We start from the raw sequence: 27,429 nt of genomic DNA on the forward strand, positions 1-27,429 counted from the left end.
CTGCATTCTTTGACCATATGTAGCCTTTTTGTAACTCATGATTTATATTAATTTACTAAGTGAGAGGTAAGAGTAGACCAAATTGACCACAGACACATTGACTATAAGGGGACATCAGGGAATTCCTCAGAATTTGACTTGAACTTGAGAAATGTCACAATCGCATGTTTATGTAGAAAAATGACATCTTAGCCTAAATTATAATCAAGGGAGAATATAATCATAGGCCACCATGGATGTTATTTTTACCTCCAATAAATGCAAATGGTCCACAAAGACAAAATGAGAAATTCAAGTGGACAAATCACAGAAGTAGTACAATGTTAAGATTTTAGTAAAATTTACCTGTCAATTCTGTGACCATGATTGGAGTACAATTGAATCAAGTATTTTTTTTTTTTTTAAAAAGAAGCAAATTAAGATGCTTGTAAATGTATCAGATAAAAGGAATGAAAAGAAATGCCACAAGTTCTCTAGAAATAATATTATACAATTTAAAATGTTAAAAGATTTAAGATGAAACTAATTCTAATAACATGTTTCCAAAGACAACTGACCATCAATTAAATGGACACAGGTTGGTCCTGGCTTATTTGGCTAATTATTACAGACTTAAGAACCCATGCCTGGACTCTCTATTTTAAACACTTCCAATTTTTAAAAGAATATGGTTTTCAAAGAATTATTCAGTCCATTTAATAGCAATTATCAGAAACTAGTCTTTGGAAAGAGTGAGGGACACAATTTCCCCCACCATGATTCTGCTTTGTGATTCATTAACTCTCCTTTCCCTCAGGTATCAATGAACATATTTCAGATGAATGAACAACTCCAAGAGGAGACATGTTCTTATTAGTTCTGAAGCATAAATTAACATTTGCTTACTTTGGAAAACACATGACTAGAAAGATGTTTAAACAAGAATGTGCTTAGTACTTTGTACAGCCATGGACCAGAAGTAATTTATGTCTCATAAAGTTCCCTAAGTTGTCTGCGTCTATTTATTCAAATGGAGTACAAAGGACCACTGCATTTTCATTACCATGACAACTGCATATGAGAACTTCCTATATATGCTATATACGTGCTCTAAGAGATAGCATGCCCTTTTATGAAGAAAGCTATCACACAAGTACAATTTGGATCCTACTAATAATGTTCTCTTTTCTTTGTAGCAGCTCCCAGTAAAATGTTACCTGAAAACAAAACTACATTCTTGCCAAAGCCACAAGGCTTTTTTTGAAAAGAGTGTTTCCTTTGTGGGTGGAAATTTCAATGTTATACTAAATGAAAAAGTAACACGAGAAAAACATCTGATGGGAACACAGGCTACAAAGCAACTAGCAAAAACAACAACAAAAGCAAACAAACGAAAACAACCTGCTGAAAACCCGCCCCTCCCCCCAAACCTCCATCATTTCAATACTAGCCACAAAAAGTTAGATTACGATGGTGTATGACAAAGGAAGAAAGAAAAGTTCCAAAAAGAAAAAAAAAAAAAAAAGAAAGAAAAGTTCCAGTGTCAACCTGGCTATTGTGACTGTATAAAGAGGAAGCAGATTTCATGATTTGTTTGTTGTACTCATCTGGCATGATATATTTTATGGTCTAGTTGATACTGGAACAAGATGAACTATGCCAATATAATGTAACCAGAGTAACTTCAGCCCACCTGTGCTCAGTAAGCATCTCATGACTTGACCTCAGTAGGCAAATCTGTTCCAGTAATTTGTCTATGAAAATACATTCTGATATTTCACCTGATAAATAACAACTAGGCAGCCAGGAGACATCCCCAGCATCTATTCAGGGCTCTCTTAATATTTCTGATGAAAGTGAAAGCAATGTATGATATGTAAACCTCTACACAACTTCTAGGGAAGGCAGACCAATGTCATCACCTCCATTTTACCACCAAGGAAGACAACATTAAATAACTCCACAAGCAGGTGGATTGTAAATCAGTATCCCAGTTACTGGTTTGGTGTGCTGCAGTCAATGGGGTCACAAAGAGTCTGACATGACAGCAACTGAAAAACAACAATCACAGCTACTAGCAAAATACAAATATGCTTCCTTGTTCCAGACAAAATCTACTACACTATGATACACATTTTCATCCTAGTATTTTAATCCAATACTAAAAAAATTTACTTGATAACTTCACTCTCAGACACATATTAGATAGTACGGAAAGCAAGTGTGTGTTGTCTTACTTCCCAGACTTAACTGCAACTAGTTCATTACCAGCAGATGAATACTGAGGGGAAATTCTCACATGTTATAAGTAGGGTCAGAAAAGATTAATAAGTCCAACCTTTATCCCTTTATGCAAGAATAATTTTTAAAACAGGGCAATCTCTTCCATCTGTTGGACTAAATATACAAAATAATAAAATTTGGGACTTCCAAAATGGCATTACTTCCCAAGGTCTCAGAAATGCATACCAAATGGTAGGGAATGGAGACCCATGAGTGGAATTTCCATGTTTCTTGAATGAAAAATCAACTTTAGAATGGAAGAGATAGATGCCAGATGTTAAAAATAGGCCAATTTGAGTTTTCATAACAAACACAGGTTCTGTTTACTTGCATAAAAGTTTAAAAAGATGATCACTCATGTCCTAATCTAAATTAATACTTTTTGAAGACTGTGCAGTGAGTTCCATCTGGAAATTCCTGCAAAATGAACCAGAGGTCTCCTGTGATAATTTTCTGTTACGGTTTAGGGCTTATTTGTCAAAAATTAACATGCCTGGGGGTTTGTGAATTTTTTTTTCTATATAGCACAGAAACCAGAGTCATCTGTCCTCTAGTCAGCCACTTAATTATTAGGTTCTCTTCATTTTTATAAATCTGGCAGGATTAAAAGACTGATTTCGGTCACATTTAAAAACAGGCTATGAGATGTGCATTTTCTTTTTACTTGAAGTAATTAAATGCATTCCACCACCACCTCCCCCCCGCCTTTTTTTTTTTCAAAGAAACATATTTTAAGGACTATGCTGTGTTCTTTTTTAAACTAATTTTTATAGGATTTCCCTTTTCATTTAGAATAGTAGCACCATCGTGAATTAATATTCAGTGGACAAACAAACACAGGCTTTGTGGAACCAATTAACTGTCAGTTTTTCTTTACAGTGCTTACAGGCTGTAAGAGGACTAAAAGAATCAAAGTTGGTTTTCATTGGGGAAAACCAGGGTGTGGGTCTCAGAAAGTTCCTTGGAGATCACATCTCAATTACTTTTTGTCCTCACTATGGGGAAGGCCTGGTACACATAGGCATTTACCATACAGTGGGGAATGTGTGATTTGACAAGAGAATCTCAATGATCAGGAATTGAGAATATACTGCAAGCAGATCCTTTCCTCTGGACCTAGTAACAGAAAACACATTTCACGATGACAAATGGCAGTGATGACACTGCAGGTTTGCATGTAATGCGTTAAATCTACTTTTTTAACCTACCTGTATGTCTTAATTAAATGTTACTTTAATTCATTTCAAGGTATGATTAGCTCTCTGAAGAAAATTTAATAAATACGCAGGACATTCGGACCATAAAAGCGATTCATTCCGAATATTCAGAAACTTGGCTAAAGGGGCAATTTTGTCTTCTGTGTGTTTTCCCTGGCTAGAAGAGGAATGGAGGAAAGTGAAGATTTGAATGTGACAGGGGAAGCCCACTAATTTCACACACAGAAGAGGAGGCTGTGCAGACATCTCTGACTGGGAGAGATCACAGTAGGTGATCCCAAAATAAAAGCTTTGGTAACAGATCGTATGCCCACTATCCTCTGAGCAACCATACTTTCTCGTGACTCACTGACCCAGATATGAGACATATAGTCTTGATACTTGGTGTCCAATTCTAACTAAGAAAGGAAGAGAAAACACTCAGGGAGGTCACTAAATTGCTGGCTTGGTGCTCTCAAGGAAAGAGGCATCTTAAGGGTTTATACCTTGTGATCCCAAGGAAGGTCATTTTTATTTATTTATTTATTTTTGAGTATGTCAGTAACAACGACAACCGCACCGGGACACATGGATGAATCAAGTCCTTATAATATAAACTCAGAAAAGTCAGTAAAAATCTGCTGAGCATCAAAAGCAGGTATGAGACACTACACTAGGGATGGGAGAAAAGGTGAAAATGGTTTTTTCTGCCCTTAGTGGGAGCCCACCATCTAGGGAAGGACCAAAGGAGGCATCTATAACTCTAGCGGGTAGTGGAGGAACTGGGGCAGGGGGGAGGGTTTCTCCACATAACACTTTATCATTCTACACACAAAAAGTTCTTACCTCCGTGCAAATGAAAAATGGGCAGAGGCACTGGGGGAGAAATTTCTTGGACTATCTTGAGGGCTATTTCCTGTAGAGAGAAAGAAGGAAAAAAAATGACATTAAGATTTTATTCTTGTATCATTAGCTACATCCAGAACGCTCTTCTCTTTAGTAGTAAGCTTCTGTACACCTTTGTAAAATGTCCATCTCCTCAAAAAATGCTTTAGTTTTATTTGGAGCAGAGGAAGGGATTGGCTTGAGTTCCAGCACAACTTTCCAAGGGTGTAATATATGAATAAACAAACCCATGTCACCAACCAGCAGACTTTCATATATTTCATAATGTATTTCAGTCCCACAGAATAATGAATACATACATATGTCTTGGTTCCTGCTTTTCCAGATGTTAACATTTCCACAGTAGGATAGAGAAGATAAGCTTCAATTGGGAGCGTGAGGCTTTCCATTTTAGGAAGGCAGCCTCAGTATTTTTATTTACCGAAACAGAATAAAAGTCTGAGTTCTCAATAAATCCTCATTCTTCAAAGCACACATTTTAAAGGCAGAAATGTCAGAACAGGGCATAAAATACTAGGTAGAACCCCAGCAGTTCAGACCTCAAATGACCCAGCCTAGAGGCCCAGAAGTATCTTCTTCAATAGTCCCTCTGCTCCTAGGCAGCTGAGGGGGTGACTGGCCAGGCTGCCTGAAAAGCCACAGCCACACAGCAGCTCACAGAAGGCATCTTCCCCAAGTTCTTACATGGTGGGTGGAACACGGATGCTTCTGTACGGTGACAGCTCGTCTGGAGGCTTGCTACTTTCCCCATCAGAACATGCAACCTGTTGCTGATCATGGGGCAAGCTTGGCAGGCAGCGGGTGAGGGGAGGCCCCAGGCAGGCCAGACCACCCCGCTTCCCTCTGCAGGGTTCATTAGGTTGGCAGAATGGTCTGAGGACTGGATGGACTATAGCCAGTTTAAACAAGGAGGTTAGGAAAGGCTGCAAACAAATGCTGCATGTTCTTGAAACACAGAAAATAATTCAAGAAGACACGTTTAATCTTAACAAGAAGCCAGTGTGCCACGTTGCTGATCTCACACCGGAAGTGACCATTTGTAATTAGGTGGAAGGAACACAGAATGGCACCTAGCCACAAAGGTAAACAATTTACTACCTGTGTGCAAAAAGAACTGACTGACACTTCGAAGGGGATCATTTCAGTGTTACCTTTACTTCTGGACTGGCTGTGCCTCTACTGAAATTTTTCAGTAACTTAAAGTTGCAGATTTTGCAGTGATGGCATCAACAGATGCCATTAAGTTTATGACAGACAGCACAATTAAAGCCATTTAACTGGGAAGCGCTGAAAAGCCCCTTTCTTTATGGATAGAGAATCAAGAAGCATTTTCCCCCTGCTGCAATGAAATTTATCATGCCTTTGCATCTGTTGTTTCTTGGGCCTCTAGAGAAACGGATTGTGCTTCTGCCATCCGGTAATCCAGGACCCTTTCTGTCCTTTATCTACACAGCTAAATTAAATTCTTTGAACTTCTCCCAACAGCCTTCATTCCCCCACTCCCTCCCCTGTTACTTTGTGCATTGCTCTTCATATTTCTTAAAAGGTCTTGATTTCAAGATGGCTAGAAATCTTGTTTCTAAAGGGAAACAGGTGAAATGCCAGAAATCTCTGGGTTGATTTTAATTTTATTTGGAAAAAAAAAAAAACATTTGGTTTGCTCACACCCCCCACAGAGCAAACTATCAGTAACTTAGGAGAAACAAAACAGCTGATTGAAGCCAAGGCATTTTGAGAACAATCCCTACTACTCTAACCACTGAGAATAAATAATAAGGCCAATAAAACTTGGCACCAAATTCTTAGCCCTGTGTTCTTTGTAAAGAGAACATTATATCTGGAGATTATATGAGATCAACCAGAACAAGTAGAGGGAGTTTATTAAATATTTTGAAGAATCTGAAGGAGGCAGAAACAGGAATTATCTTAAGAACCTTTTCACTTTTAGAGATTTTAACAAGTGGCCCCCCAGGAAACCATGTAACATCTTATAATACATGGCGGCCCATCACGCTGAGGATGAATGGGCAGAGACAGAGATATAGAGGTAGGTTAATTTAACTCTGCTCTTTAAAAAAACAAGACAAAAAATCAGCGCTACCCTTAACCATTTCTTATATTGGGTTTTGCCTTCTCATTCTGTGTGGTCTTTCCAGGTCCATACACTGAAGATTCCTCAACTCTAAGTTACATACCAATTTGTATTATCCTACTAATCACAGATCTTTCTTCTTGTTTCTGGTCACACTGAGGACTGCTCCACTAACAGGGAACTTTCAGAGAGAACTGGGGCGGTAGTAATAGTAGAGGAAAAGGATAGAGTATTCTAGAGCTTTTTGTGTCATTCGTTACAGAAAATTCCTCAATTTTCCTCACGGAGAAATTACAAGATGAGTAGATTGCTACTGCTAAGTCACTTCAGTCGTGTCCGACTCTGTGCGATCCCATCCCTGGGATTCTCCAGGCAAGAACACTGGAGTGGGTTGCCATTTCTTTCTCCAATGCATAAAAGTGAAAAGTGAAAGTGAAGTCGCTCAGTCATGTCTGACTCTTCGAGACCCCATGGACTGCAGCCTACTAGGCTCCTCGGTCCATGGGATTCTCCAGGCAAGAGTAGCGGAGTGGGGTGCCATCGCCTTCTCCGATGAGTAGATTAGATAGGCACAAATCAATCTTCGAGGCCTTTGTTCTTCTTTGAGACAAACATTGATTTGTGTGTTATGTTTGAAGACTTAGGGACACTGTTCTGTGATACACAACAACACTAATTTAGAACAGATTGAAATATAAAGCGCACTTTATACATTCTTCACTTGGAGGTGAGGACCAGACTGCTGTGGGCACTCGGAGCACTTTCCCAGGACAAGAAAACAAGATGGAGTGAAACCAGAGTCCTACACTTGACCTTCACCAGGCACAGTCCTGCACTCTGAATTCATCCACCCATCTGCAAAGCAATACCTGAGAGGCTCTCGAATGAAAACCAGTGCCAGTTAATTCTCTGCCCATATGTGCAGCACTTGCTTATAACTCAAACCCTGCTGTTCGAAGGGATTTGCCTGCTCTTGGATGTCTGAGTGCCAGGACACTTTATAGACTGCTGCTTCTGACCTGGTAAAGGAAACCTTAGTGGTGGGTGGGCAGGCGCTGGAGAGGTAATTAACTCCGTGATTCCCAGGGGGAACTGGCGTGGTGAACACACAGGCAGTACATCAAAACAGTACTTACCTAACGGAGCTACACAGGGTGCCTCATTTTGGAGGCAGTTATTGTTAAGAAAGTGATTTCCAGATTAATTAAATTGTTTGATTGCTTTGTAATTAGGTTGGAGAAGTCCTCCATCTTCACCGCAGAGAAACAAGCTGCAAATCTTTTTAAAAGGCATATGCTATACCCACTATAGATTATTAATGTGCTTTTAATAGCTGTCTGTTTACAAAATGATAGTTTCTGGTTGCCTTGATTTTCTATCAGGACTGAGGGAATCCAAGAATTAATGATAATTGCCATTTGAAACTCCTGGTGGATCAAAAAGTAAGCCCCCACTTTAATCCTTGTTGTCATTACTTGATGATCGGCTTAAATGAGTTGTGCCTTTTTTATACCCTAACAAACAGCACTGTGTTCCTCATCGCTCTGCAGGAGATTCTCAGCAATAAATTGACAGTGCTGAAAAACCTGAAGTCCAGACTTCACAGGACCAAACCTAGGACTCCCTTGCAAAATGTGATGGTAGCAGATGAAGGGACAATTGAACAGTTATGCAGGGACCGGAGGCTGAGTGGACTTTGAAAAATAACAGTTCAAATTCACCCGAGAAGTTGACATCTATGCTATCAGATCCAGCTGACGCAAGAGGGGAGTTAAAAATCCTCCTCTCACTTAGCCATTTCAGAAACTGGCTACTCTCCAGATATAATTGTGGGATATTAATTAAACCTGGGCAGCTGTTTAGACTCTAAGTGGACAGAGAAAAACCTTGATTGGCCTTCAGTAGCACTCTCTTAGGGCAAGCTGTTAAGTGTTCACAGCAGGCCGATATAACAAAGTATAGTGTGTGCATGCTCGGTCATGTTCAACTCTTTGCGACCCCATGGACTGTAGCCTGCCAGGGTCCTTTGCCCATGGAATTTTCCGGGTAAGAATACTGGAGTGGGTTGCCTTTTCCTTCTGCAGAGGATCTTCCCAACCCAGGGACTGGACTCATGTCTTTTTGCGTCTCCAGCTTGGCAGGCAGGTTCTTTACCACCTAAACCACCAGGCATGCCTGTATAGCAGGCCGATAAATAGACTTTTATGCCTGGGTTTTCAAGTAAAGAAATAATTATGGACAATAAATCAGGGCTTTCTTAAAATCTGGCTTCTCTGAACCTCCTTTGGTTTTTTCATCCTTGTCACATTGACTCTCCTTACCCAGTACCACTTCTCACTGTCATCTGATTAATTCAACAAATACTTATCAATCCTTTCCTAACAGAGAAGAGTGGTATGATTTGACTTACATTTTAGAAAGAGCCCCCATGCTGTTCCATGTCCAATGGGCTCTAAGCAGGCAATGAACAGAAGCAGGGAGATCAGAAAGGAGGCTGTCGTGTAGACAAGGTAACAGGAGACGGTGGTTTGGAGACGATGGAAGTAGAGCTCAGGTGTGTTCTGAGGGTAGATCCAAAAGGGTTTACTGGGAAACTAGACCAAGTGGAATAACAGGGGAAAGGGAGGAAGCAAGGAGGACTCGTAGGGAGTTCCCTGGTGGCCCAGAGCTTTCACTGCCAGAGCCTGGATTTGATCCTTGGTCAGGGGACCTTTAAGATCCCACAAGCCACAAAGTGGAAAAAAAAAAAAAGATATATATATGTGTGTGTGTGTATACACATATATATATGTATGTGTGTGTGTGTATGTATATATATATATGATGACTCCTAGCTCTTAGGATTGAGCGAGATAGGCAGATGGTGACTTTAACTGAGATGTAGAAGACTGAAGGAAGACTGGGTTTGGGAATGTGAGGAAGATTAACAATAACCAAGACATGGAAGCAACCCAAGTGCCTATCAACAGATGACTGGCTTAAGGAATGTGGTACATTTATACAACGGAATATTGCCTAGCCATAAAGAACCAAACACTGCCACCTGTAACAACATGGACGGACCGGGAGGGCCTTATGTACAGTGAACTAAGTCAGACAGAGAAAGACAAGTACCGTATGGAGTCACTTATACATGGAATCTAGAAAGTAATACAAACGAATTTATATAAGAAATGAAACAGACTCACAGATTTAGAAAATAAGCTTATAGTTACCGAAGGGGAGAGGAAGGGGAGGAGGGCCTAATCTGGGGGAACGGGATTAAATAGATACAAACTAGGTACTATGTGTAAAATAGAAAAGCAATAAAGGATTTACTGTGTAACACAAAGAAGTATACCCAGTACCTTGTGATAACCTAAAATGGAAATAATCTGTAAAAACAAGCAAGCAAACAAAAAACAAATCACTATGCTATATACCTGAAACACAATCTTGTAAATCAATTATACTGAGTTTAAAAAATGCAAAATAAAACTTTGAAAATTTGAGTGGGATCTATGCTCTTTTATTTATGGAGGCACCACCTCAAATAATTTTAAATATATTAAAATGTACTTTCCAGGGGGCGCCCGTAGTAAAGAATCTACCTGCCAATGCAGGAGGTGCAAGAGGTGCAGGTTCAATCTCTGGGGTCAGGAAGGTCTCCTGGAGAAGGAAATTGCACCCCACTCCAGTATTCTTGCCTGAAATATCCCACGGGCAGAGGAGCCTGGCAGGCTACAGGTCATGGGGCCACAGAGTTGGATACAACTGAGCAACTGAATGTGCACACACACAATGTACTTATGTTCCATACTGTATGCAATTAACAATGTTACACTTCTTATATGTAGCATTTATACTACTCAATTAAACATTTAAAAATCCTATTACAGTTTTTTTTTATTGTACCTGAGAGCAAATTACATTTTTCCAGCTCACATTATTTAGTGCCTAATAGATTTGATAGCTTTGGTCTGTTTAATATGGCCAAACTAGACAACAGTGCTAGTTAAAGGTTGGCAGAGAAAGATAATTTTACAGGCTAACCACTGAAGTCTGAATATTGAGAATTTCAATCATTCTATGTCCTGTCACCATAGGTAAAATGGAATGGAATATAATGATGTGTACTGTATTTTACTTTTCTCTACTTCTCACTAAATTATTCTAAATGCTGGTGAAGGATAAACTCTGGTTATATATACGTATAGATACACAGAAAGCATATTTTGAATTTTCAGTGCCTAGCATAGTCTGCTATACAGTAAATGAGAATTGTACTGAATTTTTTCTAATTCAACAATTATGTATTAAGTTCTTATTATATACAGCGCTTTGAGCTACCTGCTAAGCAGATTAAACAGGTAAAGAAAACCCAAAGGACTAAAAATCTACTGATAGAAGATCTGTACATTACTAATTTTAGACACATCTTGTGAAATCAATTCTGGATCCTTATTCATGTGGAAAAGAAACTTTCTTAGACCAAAGCCCTTAAATGTAATCAAAACTACTCATTAAAAACCAACTGTCAATGATGAAACCACATGGAGGATGTAGTATGTCACAACAGATACTTAACAAATGGACATGCCCTGCTTTTTAAGGAATGACTGATGAGTTTACAGGGTGAAAAACATGGAGGATGTGAAAGAGAGATCCAATAACAGGTCAATTGCTATGTCATAAGACTCTCACAGATGCCTGTTGTCTCCATTTCATGAAGCCATTCCTCTGAAATTTGTGTAGTGTATTTGAAATGCTGTGGCATTGACACAAATCCCTTGGAGATGTGTTATAATGGGTTTTCAAGAATGTTTTAGCTTTTCATTGACCCTTCCTTATTACTCTGAATTGATGTCACATCTCAAGGTGATCTCGAGTAAAGACTAGTGAATGTCAAGAGTGATGAAGAAAGTTGATTTTAGTTGTATGTTTTCCTCCCATCTACAGTAATTCATCTTCCCAGCAATAGAGAAGAGATTACTTTTAGCCTTTGTGTATAAAGCTACTGAGGAGTGTCTGTAAGGTGAAGAAAGGGGAGATAAGAACATAGCTACCATAACAGACACTCCAAAGTTTCATGCAGCTTTATGAAATGTGATGTAGTGTATCAATTTTAGATAATTAATTAGTTTCTGAATGTAGATAAAAGACCAAGTCAAAGAATGTAACCTAAGGTGTGCATATTTCTTTTCTATCTTACATGAAGGGATTTTAATTCTTTAACATAATTAGATACAAAGAATTTGCATTTTTACCCAGAAAAGGGGTGGATGATATCAAGAAACTGGTTCCTCTCAGATTGTTTCCTTCAATTGCTGAATAATTTCTAGTCAAAGAGGAAGTATTTAAATGAAATGTTGCATGTCCTTATAACTTGCTAAATGTAATCTAGATGTATTCTCTATTATAAATCACCTCCTTTCAGCTCCCCTTAAAAATATAAATACTAAATTTAAGGTGGTTTAATTTAACAAATGGAAAATATTCTTTTGGCTTCTGATAAAAAGGCATTCCATCTGAAGGAAACAAAATATGTGTTATGTATTTTTTAAATAGTTACTTAATTATGTTCAGTTTCTAACTCCAGAAATATCTCGAGATTTAAAAGAATCTAATACATTTAATTCTACTGTTTCATAATAAAATAATATGCAATGCACCAAGAATCTAATAAATCAGAATTCTGGCTTTCAGATTCCATAAACCATACTACACAAGATCTTGGAAATACTTTGGCCCTGAGACTCTCCTCTAGAATCTTTTTTTCCCCCTCACTTTCTGCTTCCATGCCCTTGGATCAATAAACAGTTCTCAAGCTCAGATGCACAGGAGAATTACTTGGGAGGCTTTAGAAATGCTGATACCCAGGGCCTAGTCTACCTTTTTTAAATGAAGTGGCTCTAGTAAACTGCGAGAGCTGAGAACTTTAGAATTTCCGTGTACTCTGTTAAATCAAGCTCAAGACTTCACTAGCCATTTAGATCCCTCAAGTCTTGAAGTTTTTACACTGCCCGCTTTCTATAACTTAACTTCCCTGCCTCTTATTTCAGCTATACTAATTCAATGTCCCTTTTATATATTCACTTCACTCTGACCTCCAAGTAGTCTCAAAACAGGACTAAGGCTGGAAATTTCTTCCCCATCAGCTTAAACAAACAGCATCCCACCATGTCAACACTCTAGAAATCCCACCTGTCCACAGGTGTTGTCACAGGTCAATCAAGTAAGTTATTATGCTTCTTCTACTGGCGTCCTGTTACTCTCCTCTAAACTCAATTATTTCCACAATTTCTCCTCTCTTCTAAAGAGGAACACCCCCACCCCAAGTTAAGCTGTGTATCACTCCTCTGTTCCTGGGTTAAGGTTAAAAGTCTGTATAAGGAAGTCATAGGGAAGAATACACTCATTAACCACAACTGTGTTTATATTTTTACTATCAACTCTAATCGTTTGACTGCTTCAAGCTGAAATGCCAGCTATCTTTATAATCCGTATCTAACAGTATATGAATAAGATATTAGCCTTAAAACTATACATCTTATTCTTTCATTTTTTAAACAAGCAGAATGCCTAATATATGGCCTTGGTAACATCAGAACATGTAAAATTATTAGAAAGGTTAAAACCAAGGCATGTGGCAGGGGGGACTCAATTGAACCAGTGATTATCAGAAGCAAGACTAAAATCATTCTAATTATTCTAATCATTCCTTCTTGCAGAAAACATGATTCACCCTTATCCATAATAGGGATGTGTCCATTCAGGGCCTTACTCTATTTATGATCTATGCATGTATCCATATTTTTAGCATACAATCCCAAGTAACTGATGGACAGGGTGAGGGGCACCTGTTTGCAACCCTGAGATTCTGAATGCACAGATATCAATCTTCAGTGAACCACTACCATAAGGAGCCACAGATATGAATTCTAATGTGTTGAACTTTTCAGGCATATTGGGGTGTGTTGAGGCAGGGGAAAAAGTTGTGATTATTCTTTTAAAAAGCACAACAGAGTCTTTAAGGACCTCTGAAAGAAAAATTAGTTACATACTTTGGCATAATGAATCATTTAACAAATACTTATCTTACTAAATGCAAGAGCTGATACAATAAAACTAGTAGAAAGAAACAGAGAAAAAACTAAACATTGGTTTTGGTAACAATTTTTAAAAAAAATTTTATTGGAGTATAGTTGATTTACAGTGATGCATTAGTTTCAGGTATAAGTGAATCAGTTACACATATATATAAATCCACTCTTTAAAATTCTTATCCCATATGGGCCATTACAGAGTACTGAGGAGAGTTCCCTGTGGTGTGCAGTAGGTCTTTATTAGTTATCTGTTCTATAAATAATAGTGTGGATGTGTCAGTCCTAACCTTCCAATTTACCCCTCCTCCCTATTTACACCCTGGTAACCATAAGTTTAACAATAAGGGCTTTTCTGGTGGCCCAGACGGTAAAGCGTCTGCCTACAATGCAGAAGACGATCCCTGGGTCGGGAAGATCCTCTGGAGAAGGAAATGGCAACCCACTCCAGTACTCTTGCCTGGAAAATCCCATGAATGGAGGAGCATAGTAGGTTACAGTCCATGGGGTTGCAAAGAGTCGGACATGACTGAGCGACTTCACTTTTACTTTCAAACATAAGTTTGTTTTCTATATCTGTAACTCTGTTTTTCTTGTGTAGATAAGTTCATCTGTACCCCTTTTTAAGATGCTGCATATAAGTGATAACATATGATATTTGTCTTTCTCTGACTTATTTCACTCAGTATGACAGTGTCTAGGTCCATGCATATTGCTGCAAATGACATTATTTCATTCTTTTTATGGCTGAGTAGTGTTCCACTGTATACACAAACCACATCTTCTTTATCCATTTCTCTACTGATGGACATTTAGGTTGCTTCTATGTCCTGGTTATAGCAAGAAAACAGTGCTGCAATGAACACTGGGGTGCATGTATCTTTTCTAATTATGATTTTCTCCAGATATACGTCCAGGATTGGTATTGCTGGATCATATGATAGCTCTATTTTTCATTTGTTAAGGAACCTCCATACTGTCCTCTATAATAGCTGTACCAATTTATAGTCCCTCTGACAGCAGTGGACCATTCTCTTTTCTCCACACCCTCTCCAGTATCTATTATTTATAGATGTTTTTACATTCTGACCGGTGTGAGGCAATACCTTACCTCATTACAGTTCTGATTTGCATTTCTCTAATCATTAGTGATGTTGACATCTTTTCATGTGCTTTTTATTGGCAATAATTTTTTGGCTATGACACCAAAAGAGCAAGCAACAAAAGTAAAAATAAATGAGACTAAATCAAACTAAAAAGCTTCACAACAGAAGAAACAATCAGCAAAAGGAAAAGACAATTTATTGAGTGAGATAAAATATATGCAAATTATGTCTATGATAAGGGGTTAATATTAAAAAATAATACAATTCAATAGCAAAAAATCAATCTGATTACAAAAGGGGAAATAGCTTGAATAGATATTTTCCCAAAGAAGACAATCAAATGGCCAACAGGCATATGAAAAGGTGCTCACCATCACTAAGCATCAAGGAAATGCAAACCAAAACCACAGTGAGATCTCACATCAGGACTGTCAGAAAGGTTATCTTGTTATCTCTTATCAAAAAGACAGACAACAAGTGTTGGCAATGATATGAAGAAAAGAGAATCTTTTTTTTTTTTTTCTATTAAACACAATTTGTTGTTTTGATTAAGACTACATTTTACTTTAAATGTTAGCATTGGTATCTCAATGTGTTGGTACAAAATACACACTAGATCTCAAAGACATGGTGAAAAAATTGATGAGTGATCTCATCAGTTTTTAAACATTGATTTCTTGTTAAAATGATCATTTCTAGTAATTTTCTTAAATACACTATTTTTAAAATTATTTCACCTGTTTTGTTTTTAATGGTCTTAATGTGGCTACTTGGAACTATGAAATTACACATGTGATTTTCTTGGTAGTTTTGCTTGAAACAATATGATTTTTCATCTCTCTGATAAATATAGATATATAAAATTTAGAATTTCCATTAGTGAAGATTTTTAGGTAATAAACTCTCTTTTGTCTAAAATGCCTTAATTTCATTTATATTTTTCAAAGGTAGCTTCTGTGGGTATAGAATGCTATATTAATTTTTTTTCAGTACGTTGAAGATATCATTCTACTGTCTTTTGGCTCCTATCGTTACTTTCAGCAGGTAAACATTCAGCCTAATTGCCATTTCTATATTAGCTATCACTCATTAGCCTCTGAATGATTTTAAGATCTCCTTGATTTTCTCCTCTTTCACTGTTGTGGTCTCTATAGGTATGGAATTTTTTTTTTTTTTTTCCTGTCTTGCTTGGAGTAGGTTGAATTTCTTTGATCTGGATTTTAGTGTCCTTCAGTAATTCTGGAAAATTCAAAGAAATTATCCCTCTAAAGAGATCTCTTCTCCATTCTTCCTACTATCACCTTTCAGAACTCTAATGGTCTAATCAAACCCAACAGACCATTCATTCATTGTTGGTGAGAATGTAAACTGATGCAGACATTGTGGCAAACAACGTGGAGACTCCTCAAAAAATTAACAACAGAAATGTTATATGTTCCAGCAATTCCACTTCTGGGTGTTAATCGAAAGAAAATGACATCACTATCTCAAAAAGACATCTGTACTTCCATGTTCACTGCAGCATTATTTACAATAACCAAGACACAGTTGGTGATGGACAGGGAAGGAAGCCTGGTGTGCTGCAGTCCATGGGCACGCAAAGACTTGGACACGACTGAGCTGAACTGAAGACACATTAACAACCTAAGGGTCCCCTGATGGATGAATGGACACACTCACACACACACAGTGGGATGGTATTTGGTCATAAAAAAAAGATTCTGCCTACTGTAACAACATGGGCTGGACTTTGATGACATTACAATAAGCAAAATAAGACAGAGAAAGACAAATATTGTATATTCTTTCTTATATGTGGAGTCTAAAAAACTCAGAAATAGAGAGTAGAAATTTGGTTTCCAGTTGCTAGGGGTGGAGGAAATGGGGAGATGTTTAAAAGATACAAATTTCTAGTTATAAGATAAATAAATTTGGGGATTTAATGTACAGTATGGTGACCATAATTAACAATACTGTACTATATATTTAAAAATTATTAAGAGAGTAAAGCTTTAAGGTTATCACCATACAAATAAAAACTGTAACTATGTAAGGGGATATAGGAGTTAACTAACCTAATTGTGGTAATAATTTCACAATACATACACGTACCAAATCATCATGTCATATACCTTAAACTTGTATATGATATGTTATATGTTATTAATGTCTCAATAAAGCTTGAGAGAGAAAAAGAGTCAATATCTGCTGGATACCTTTCTAGATCTAGTAAGTAACTGATACTGGGAGAGTCCTTCAAGTGATGTTGGCAGAGATGCCGGATGAAATGGAATGCTGGTATTCTGGAGACTGTTTAAGCTAGAGGTCTGTATCCTGGGAATACTCAAAGGGTCAAAAATGGACAATCACTTTCGGTGTCAGGTCAGCGTGAATGTAACACGGACCAGCACTTAGCAGTTGGACGGGAAGCACTGCCATATGTTCCTTCTGTTGGCTACAATGTGGTAGACCCCAGCAGCCTTTGGAGGAAGCTCAATGAATCGCACCATCCCTGATAATGCTCTCACCCACCAGGCAGGAAAGAAAGAGAGAACATGATGCATGACGGGATACTGCACTTGTGGTGATAGGTATTCAGTATACATAAAATGAGGAAGCCACAGGTTCAGAAGAGAGAAGAATGGATGGCCGCAAAGGGGCAACCTTTCATCTGACTCAGAGGAAAACTGTAGGAGAAAGGAAGTGATCCTTCTGAAGCAGAGGAAACTGAGGGAACAGAAGGACAGTGTCTCAAAGTGAAGAGCACCTTTTTACACATCTTCATTGTATTATAAAAACAATTATATACATTGTAAAAAAGTTCAAAGAGTTAAATGTGGTATTAAACAAAAGGTGGCATAGAAAACAGGTAAAGGTGGTAGGTAAAATTCTTTTCCAGCCTCTGATTCTCATTCATTGATTCAATCAAACACTTACTATGAACTCATTATGGGCCAGGTACTATAACAAGCTACGGGCTCCATGTCACCTCCCCAGCCCCAGCTTCACTCTTCAGATGTATGGATTTATCCAGGAATCCATATAGATATATAAGTATATACAATGTATATTTTTTAAAATTTCCCAAATAATGCTGTGCCGTATACAATTTCCCTTGAGCAAGCAACACAGATTTCAAGTGTGCAGGCTCACTTACATGTGGATTTTTTTCTATAGTAAATACTCTACCACCTCACGTGTTCAGCAGTTGGGTTGACTCTGGATAAGGATCGCCAATCAGAAGAAATCGCCAATCAGAAGAACCTCAGATATAGAGGGCCAAGTCTAAGTTATACTTGGATTTTCAGTTGCACAGAGGGTAGGCACCTCTGTTGTGTTGTTCAAGGGTCAACTGTTTATATATATATATATATATACATATATATATATATACACATATATATATGTTCTAAGCTCAGCTGGTAAAGAATCCACCTGCAATGCAGGAGATCCCCGTTCGATTCCTGGGTCAGGAAGATCTCCTAGAGAAGGGTTAGACTATGCACTCCAGTATTCTTGGGCCTCCGTGCTGGCTCAAATGGTAAAGAATACAGAAGACCTGGGTTGGGAAGATCCCCTGGAGGAGGGCATGGCAACCCATTCCAGTATTCTTGCCTGGAGAATCCCTGTGGATAAGAGGAGCCTGGGAGACTAGAGTCCATGGGGTTGCAAAGAGTCAGACACGACTAAGCACAGCACAGCGCATTCTATAACTGATTTTTTTTGTTGTTAATAATCTAGCTACAACTTTCTATATCAGTTCATCTAAATCTGTCATCTCTAGTATCAAATAAAATTTCAGTATGTCACATACCATAATTTACTCAGTCTTCTATTAACAGATACTTAGACTGATTTCAGTGCTTTGCTTATTCAATGAATATCTTCTGCAAACTCAGGTGATTATACCCAGAAACTAAACTCCTAAAAGCAGGACTACATTGGCCCCCAAAGTCGGTTCACTTTTTACTTTGGTGCATATAGCTAAACTGCTCTCCAAAGACCCTGCCATAATTTACACTCTCACTAGTGGCATTGGGAACACCGTCTCCCCTCAATCTTGTCAACACTGCATTTTTTTCAGATTTTGGTGGTATCATATTGTTTTGATATGAATTTGTTTAGGATGAGTGAAACTGAACATTTTCTAAAATGCTACCTGACCATTTGTTCCTTTTTGTCCAAATCACCTGCTTCACACTTGACTGCTCTGAGGTATTATGTCAGTCTTTTTTTGACATTAATTTGTAGTTTTTGTTTTTGTACACTGAGGAAATTCTTTGAACACACTAAACACACTTCTTCCATTTGTGCTTATCTTTTAATATTGCTAATATTAGCTCTTCTGCAGAGAAATTTTTATTTAATCAGATTTAACAATCATTTTTCTTTATGGCTTATAAAGTTTTGTACCTTGTTCAGAAAGGTCTTCCTACCCTCCCAAATTATTTTCTAAATGAAACCATATTTTCTTCTAGTACTTAATTTTTTTGATACCCTCTGTATTTTATGGGATCTTAGTTCACCCATTAGCAAGCGAACCCGTGAGTCCTGCAGGGGAAGCATGCAATCCTAACAGATGGACAACCAGGAAATTCCCTATGATTGTTCTTTTTTTTTTCTTTCTGTATCTACATGGGATTTATTTAAGGAGTAAGCTATAGCAATCGAGGTAACTTCTTTTCCAAATAGCTAATCAACTGATTCAAAACCATTGACTTTAGTAATCTACATTTTCCTCAATGACTTAAGTAAGGTATATTTAAGGTATGCCAAGTAACATGATGCCGTCGAGGCAGTGGTTGTAGGAAGTTAGGACAGGGCAGTAAATGATGCGGAGCTTAGAGAATGCATCAAGATCAAACTAGAGAAATCTGCAGGCCAGCTGGAAAAATCTTTTAGTGCAATATTCCAGGTGATTCTTGACCTGAACAGGACCATGGGCGTCTCTGCTTTTATTAAGTCCTCCAGGTGATACTTAGGCACACTAGAGTTTCAGCATGGCTTTAGAACATTCATTCTTAATATTGGTTTTACATTCAAATAGCCTAGGGAACTTAAAAAAAAATCCAATGACCAAGTCATACTTCAGTCCAATTAAATCAGAATGGGAATTGAGGTGAGGGAAGCATCAGTCATTTTTAAAGCTTCCCAGGTGATTCCACTGTGCACTCAAGTTGGAGAAGCACTGCTTTAGATTCTGCTAAAGAAAGTGAATTGTATAGATTAAGCTGTTCTCTAACCTTTTGATGTATCTAATTCCCCTGGGGAGCCCTTAAAAAGATACATACTGATGCCAGGTCAGACAGATGAAGTTTCTGATTTAATTGGTCTGGGACCTGGGTATTTCTTTTTTTTTTTTTTAAGCTCCACAGGTTATTATAATATGCAGCAAGGCTTGAGGACCGGCAATGCAGTCATTCTCAAACTGCAGAGTGCATCAGGATTACTTTGAGGATTTACTGGACCACATACTACTGGGCACTATCCCCGTGGTTACTCGGTGAGGATGGGTGGGAGCCTCAGAGTTTGTATTTCTAACTAGTCTTCTGGTGCCGCTGATCTGCAGATCACCTGTGGCTCATATGGTAAAAAATCCATGCAGTGCAGGAGACCTGAGTTCGATCCTTGGATTGGGAAGATTCTCTCGAGGAGGGAATGGCAACCCACTCCAGTATTCTTGCTTAGAGAATCCCCATGGACAGAGAAGCCTGGCGGGCTACAGTCCATGGGGTCGCAAAGAGTGAAAGATGACTGAGTGGCTAACATTTTTTTAAATTTCACACTCGTGTGTGTCAGGACAAACCATGGGATGTTTTTCTTTAGTTAAAAGACATAATTAAGTTCATGTCTTAAAAAATAACAGCTTCAATTAGAAGAGAGATTTGAGAGGCAATAAGAACATGCAAAAGATGGAGCCCAGTTCTCAATTCACTGCAAAAGCCCTGAGCAACTGGGTGGGGAGAGAAGCCAGGTTTAAAACGTATTTCAGGGAAAACTCAGCAGGGAGGGTTTAACAAAAGATGATGTCAAAGCTGCTAGCTTAGGTAGACCACATGGATGATGTAGCCAATATCTGAGAATAAACAGAATTGGTGATAAGAAACTTGGTAGTGAATAACAGTTGGATTTAAGGTGCTGGTGGGACATATTCATAAGGAGAAAGTACTAGTAAGTACAAACAGGCATCTGTGCTGAGGAAAGGCCGAGATAAAAGCTGCAAGAAAACTCATCACACACATGAATCAAAAGACAGTGGGCAACACCAAGTCAAACAAAAGAGGAGGAGATAGGGAATCTACCTGAAAAAGAATTTAGAATAATGATAATAAAAATGATCCAAAATCTTGAAAACAAAATGGAGTTACAGATAAATAGCCTGGAAACAAAGATTGAAAAGATACAAGAAATGTTTAATAAAGACCTAGAAGAAATAAAAAAGAGTCAATTAAAAATGAATAATGCAATGAATGAGATCAAAAACACTTTGGAGGGAACCAAGAGTAGAATAACAGAGGCAGAAGATAGGATAAGTGAGGTAGAAGATAAAATGGTGGAAATAAATGAAGCAGAGAGGAAAAAAGGAAAAAGGATCAAAAGAAATGAGGACAACCTCAGGGACCTCTGGGACACTGTGAAACGCCCCAACATTCGAATCATTGGAGTTCCAGAAGAAGAAGACAAAAAGAAAGGCCATGAGAAAATACTCGAGGAGATAATAGCTGAAAACTTCCCTAAAATGGGGAAGGAAATAGCCACCCAAGTCCAAGAAACCCAGAGAGTCCCAAACAGGATAAACCCAAGGCAAAACACCCCAAGACACATATTAATCAAATTAACAAAGATCAAACACAAAGAACAAATATTAAAAGCAGCAAGGGAAAAACAACAAAAAACACACAAAGGGATTCCCATAAGGATAACAGCTGATCTATCAATAGAAACCCTCCAGGCCAGAAGGGAATGGCAGGACGTACTGAAAGTAATGAAAGAGAATAACCTGGACGTACTGAAAGTAATGAAAGAGAATAACCTACAACCTAGATTACTGTATCCAGCAAGGATCTCATTCAGATATGAAGGAGAATTCAAAAGCTTTACAGATAAGCAAAAGCTGAGAGAATTCAGCACCACCAAACCAGCTCTTCAACAAATGCTAAAGGATCTTCTCTAGACAGGAAATGCAGAAAGGTTGTATAAACGTGAACCCAAAACAACAAAGTAAATGGCAACGGGACCACACCTATCAATAATTACCCTAAATGTAAATGGGTTGAATGCCCCAACCAAAAGACAAAGATTGGCTGAATGGATACAAAAACAAGACCCCTATATATGCTGTCTACAAGAGACCCACCTCAAAACAAGAGACACATACAGACTAAAAGTGAAGGGCTGGAAAAAAATATTTCATGCAAATGGAGACCAAAAGAAAGCAGGAGTTGCAATACTCATATCAGATAAAATAGGCTTTCAAATAAAGGATGTGAAAAGAGACAAAGAAGGACACTACATAATGATCAAAGGATCAATTGAAGAAGAAGATATAACAATTATAAATATATATGCACCCAACATAGGAGCACCGCAATATGTACGGCAAACACTAACAAGTATGAAAGAGAAAATTAATAGTAACACAATAATAGTGGGAGACTTTAATACCCCACTCATAACTATGGATAGATCAACTAAACAGAAAATTAACAAGGAAACACAAACCTTAAATGACACAATGGACCAGCTAGACCTAATTGATATCTATAGGACATTTCACCCCAAAACAATCAACTTCACCTTTTTCTCAAGTGCACACGGAACCTTCTCCAGAATAGATCACATCCTGGGCCATAAATCTGGTCTTGGAAAATTCAAAAAAATTGAAATCATTCCAGTCATCTTTTCTGACCACAGTGCAGTAAGATTAGATCTCAATTACAGGAAAAAAATTGTTAAAACTTCAAACATATGGAGGCTAAATAACACGCTTCTGAATAACCAACAAATCATAGAAGAAATCAAAAAAGAAATCAAAATATGTATAGAAATGAATGAAAATGAAAACACAACAACCCAAAACCTATGGGACACTGTAAAAGCAGTGCTAAGGGGAAGGTTCACAGCATTACAGGCTTACATCAAGAAACAAGAAAAAAACCAAATAAATAACCTAACTCTACACCTAAAGCAACTAGAGAAGGAAGAAATAAAGAACCCCAGGGTTAGCAGAAGGAAAGAAATCTTAAAAATCAGGGCAGAAATAAATGCAAAAGAAACTAAAGAGACCATAGCGAAAATCAACAAAGCTAAAAGCTGGTTTTTTGAAAAAATAAACAAAATTGACAAACCATTAGCAAGACTCATTAAGAAACAAAGAGAGAAGAACCAAATTAACAAAATTAGAAATGAAAATGGAGAAATCACAACAGACAACACTGAAATACAAAGGATCATAAGAGACTACTACCAGCAGCTCTATGCCAATAAAATGGACAACTTGGATGAAATGGACAAATTCTTAGAAAAGTATAACTTTCCAAAACTGAATCAGGAAGAAATAGAAGATCTTAACAGACCCATCACAAGCAAGGAAATCGAAACTGTAATCAAAAATCTTCCAGCAAACAAAAGCCCAGGACCAGATGGCTTCACAGCTGAATTCTACCAAAAATTTAGAGAAGAGCTAACACCTATCTTACTCAAACTCTTCCAGAAAATTGCAGAAGAAGGTAAGCTTCCAAACTCATTCTATGAGGCCACCATCACCCTAATTCCAAAACCAGACAAAGATGCCACAAAAAAAGAAAACTACAGGCCAATATCACTGATGAACATAGATGCAAAAATCCTTAACAAAATTCTAGCAAACAGAATCCAACAACATATTAAAAAAATCATACACCATGACCAAGTGGGCTTTATCCCAGGAATGCAAGGATTCTTTAATATCCGCAAATCAATCAATGTAATACACCACATTAACAAATTGAAAGATAAAAACCATATGATTATCTCAATAGATGCAGAGAAAGCCTTTGACAAAATTCAACACTCATTTATGATTAAAACTCTCCAAAAAGCAGGAATAGAAGGAACATACCTCAACATAATAAAAGCTATATATGACAAACCCACAGCAAGCATCACCCTCAATGGTGAAAAATTGAAAGCATTTCCCCTGAAATCAGGAACAAGACAAGGGTGCCCACTCTCACCACTACTATTCAACATAGTGTTGGAAGTTCTGGCCACAGCAATCAGAGCAGAAAAAGAAGTAAAAGGAATCCAGATAGGAAAAGAAGAAGTGAAACTCTCACTGTTTGCAGATGACATGATCCTCTACATAGAAAACCCTAAAGACTCTACCAGAAAATTACTAGAGCTAATCAATGAATATAGTAAAGTTGCAGGATATAAAATTAACACACAGAAATCCCTTGCATTCCTATATACTAACTATGAAAAAACAGAAAGAGAAATTAAGGAAACAATACCATTCACCATTGCAACAAAAAGAATAAAATACTTAGGAGTATATCTACCTAAAGAAACAAAAGACCTATACATAGAAAACTATAAAACACTGATGAAAGAAATCAAAGAGGACACAAACAGATGGAGAAACATACCGTGTTCATGGATTGGAAGAATCAATATCGTCAAAATGGCTATTCTACCCAAAGCAATCTATAGATTCAATGCAATCCCTATCAAGCTACCAACGGTATTCTTCACAGAACTAGACCAAAGAATTTCACAATTTGTATGGAAATACAAAAAACCTCGAATAGCCAAAGTAATCTTGAGAAAGAAGAATGGAACTGGAGGAATCAACCTGCCTGACTTCAGACTCTACTACAAAGCCACAGTCATCAAGACAGTATGGTACTGGCACAAAGACAGAAATATAGATCAATGGAACAGAATAGAAAGCCCAGAGATAAATCCACAAACCTATGGACACCTTATCTTTGACAAAGGAGGCAAGGATATACAATGGAAAAAAGACAACCTCTTTAACAAGTGGTGCTGGGAAAACTGGTCAACCACTTGTAAAAGAATGAAACTAGAACACTTTCTAACACCATACACAAAAATAAACTCAAAATGGATTAAAGATCTAAATGTAAGACCAGAAACTATAAAACTCCTAGAGGAGAACATAGGCAAAACACTCTCCGACATAAACCACAGCAAGATCCTCTATGACCCACCTCCCAGAATATTGGAAATAAAAGCAAAACTAAACAAATGGGACCTAATGAAACTTAAAAGCTTTTGCACTACAAAGGAAACTATAAGTAAGGTGAAAAGACAGCCCTCAGATTGGGAGAAAATAATAGCAAATGAAGAAACAGACAAAGGATTAATCTCAAAAATATACAAGAAACTCCTGAAGCTCAATTCCAGAAAAATAAATGACCCAATCAAAAAATGGGCCAAAGAACTAAACAGACATTTCTCCAAAGAAGACATACAGATGGCTAACAAACACGTGAAAAGATGCTCAACATCACTCATTATTAGAGAAATGCAAATCAAAACCACAATGAGGTACCATTACACGCCAGTCAGGATGGCTGCTATCCAAAAGTCTACAAGCAATAAATGCTGGAGAGGGTGTGGAGAAAATGGAACCCTCTTACACTCTTGGTGGGAATGCAAACTAGTACAGCCGCTATGGAAAACAGTGTGGAGATTTCTTAAAAAACTGGAAATAGAACTGCCATATGACCCAGCAATCCCACTTCTGGGCATACACACTGAGGAAACCAGATCTGAAAGAGACACGTGCACCCCAATGTTCATCGCAGCACTGTTTATAATAGCCAGGACATGGAAGCAACCTAGATGCCCATCAGCAGATGAATGGATAAGGAAGCTGTGGTACATATACACCATGGAATATTACTCAGCCGTTAAAAAGAATTCATTTGAACCAGTCCTAATGAGATGGATGAAACTGGAGCCCCTTATACAGAGTGAAGTAAGCCAGAAAGATAAAGAACATTACAGCATACTAACACATATATATGGAATTTAGAAAGATGGTAATGATAACCCTATATGCAAAACAGAAAAAGAGACACAGAAATACAGAACAGACTTTTGAACTCTGTGGGAGAATGTGAGGGTGGGATATTTCAAAAGAACAGCATGTATACTATCTATGGTGAAACAGATCACCAGCCCAGGTGGGATGCATGAGACAAGTGCTCCGGCCTGGTGCACTGGGAAGACCCAGAGGGACTGGGTAAAGAGGGAGGTGGGAGGGGGGATCGGGATGGGGAATACGTGTAAATCCATGGCTGATTCATATCAATGTATGACAAAACCCCCCCCAAAAAAAAAAAAAAAAGAAATTTAAAAATAAATAAATAAAATAATTCCAATATTAAAAAAAAAAAAAAAAGACAGTGGGCAAGAAGTGACTGTCACAAGTAGAAGGGTGACAAAGGATGCCACCCAAGGGAGCCTAAGAGTTTCTTAAAATGAATGAGAAAACTAAAAGGAGCCAACAGAAAGACAGAAATATAGAAGGAAGTATCATAGGAATCAAGGGAAGAGAAATAGTCAAGAGTTAGAAAGTGCTTCCTAATATCAAAACCTGAAAGGGTGCTCACACTGAGTAATATTATTTTAAAAAGATATTGCATTCTACCAGTAGGAGGTCATGATTTTAGCAGAGCAGTAGGACAGGAGTGGTGTCATGCCTGGGTACATCCTCGGAGAATCCTGGTCAATGCTGGACCTGAACTAGCTTTCCAGGGGTACTGGAGTAGGAATATTTGGCTTGTTTTACTGTGACATTGAACAATATAACATCTACATTTGATTATTAATCAAGTTATAATTTTTATGATACTTCAAATGTTGTAATAGCTCATAATTTCACAGAATGATTTAAAACCTAATATTAAAAATGTGCTATCAGGTAGAAAATCAAATTAGGGGTTGGCTTTCACATTTTCTGATAGGAAGCTATAGCAAACCAAAATGTTTCCTCTACAGGCTAGAATATCTAATTGCTGAACCTTAGCACAGGACAATTTTACTCAGGGTATCTTTAATTAACCACAGCTCTTTTACTAGAAAATATATGAAAAAGTTCTGCTAAATAGTTTTGCGATGTCTTCCAACAGCAATTAACTCAGACCAAAGGAAAAAAGAAAGAAAAGACATTTTTATTCAGCAATATATGTCTTAAAAAACCACTCCAGTCTTCACCCAGATCAAACGCTACCCTCCAGCAGCAGTAAGCGTTTCTAGGCGACGTCAGGGTAGAAAACAGGAGCATATAGCAGCATATGCCCATCACCACCGTGGGACTGATTAAGGATAAATTAGACTGAGGGGGTAACTTCAGTAGTACTACTGATACGGGAAAGTGCTAAACATAAAACTGTTTAACTGCTTTAAACTGGAGGCAGATGGTGAGGGTGGAAGCAATATGCACATAGGATCTTGCTGGTGGAACATTTAAAATCCATAGAAAAGGAACTGCTCACTTTCAAAATAAATTACAAAAACCCAATTCTAAAACTAACACTCACTCATTGTTGAGGACTTGAAAATACCTAAAATTACAAGAATGAAATTAGTAATTCTAAAAACGTAATGTGAGGTTTTTCTTTGGCCTATTTTTTGATAGTGTGTACATGTATACACAAGCATATTTTTAAATAGGATTATAAACCACAGTTTTTGTATCTTGCTCTTTGTAATTAGGTTGTGATTAAAATTTTCCTATGCCATTAAATATTTTTTTAAATATGATGATTTTT

General features: G+C 37.7%; 1 protein-coding gene across 3 annotated transcripts in view; it reads right to left on the reverse strand.

Moving 5' to 3' along the window:
* Positions 1-27,429, reverse strand: part of LOC133046716 (microtubule-associated serine/threonine-protein kinase 4-like) — a 366,008-nt gene that overhangs the window by 72,478 nt on the left and 266,101 nt on the right. For all 3 annotated transcript variants that reach the window (XM_061129642.1, XM_061129643.1, XM_061129644.1), the window contains one exon: positions 4,305-4,374. In XM_061129642.1, the coding sequence (XP_060985625.1) occupies positions 4,305-4,374 (70 nt within the window). The remainder of the gene's footprint in view (positions 1-4,304; positions 4,375-27,429) is intronic.

The sequence above is a fragment of the Dama dama genome, chromosome 25 (assembly GCF_033118175.1).
Source record: "Dama dama isolate Ldn47 chromosome 25, ASM3311817v1, whole genome shotgun sequence".
NCBI lineage: Eukaryota > Metazoa > Chordata > Mammalia > Artiodactyla > Cervidae > Dama > Dama dama.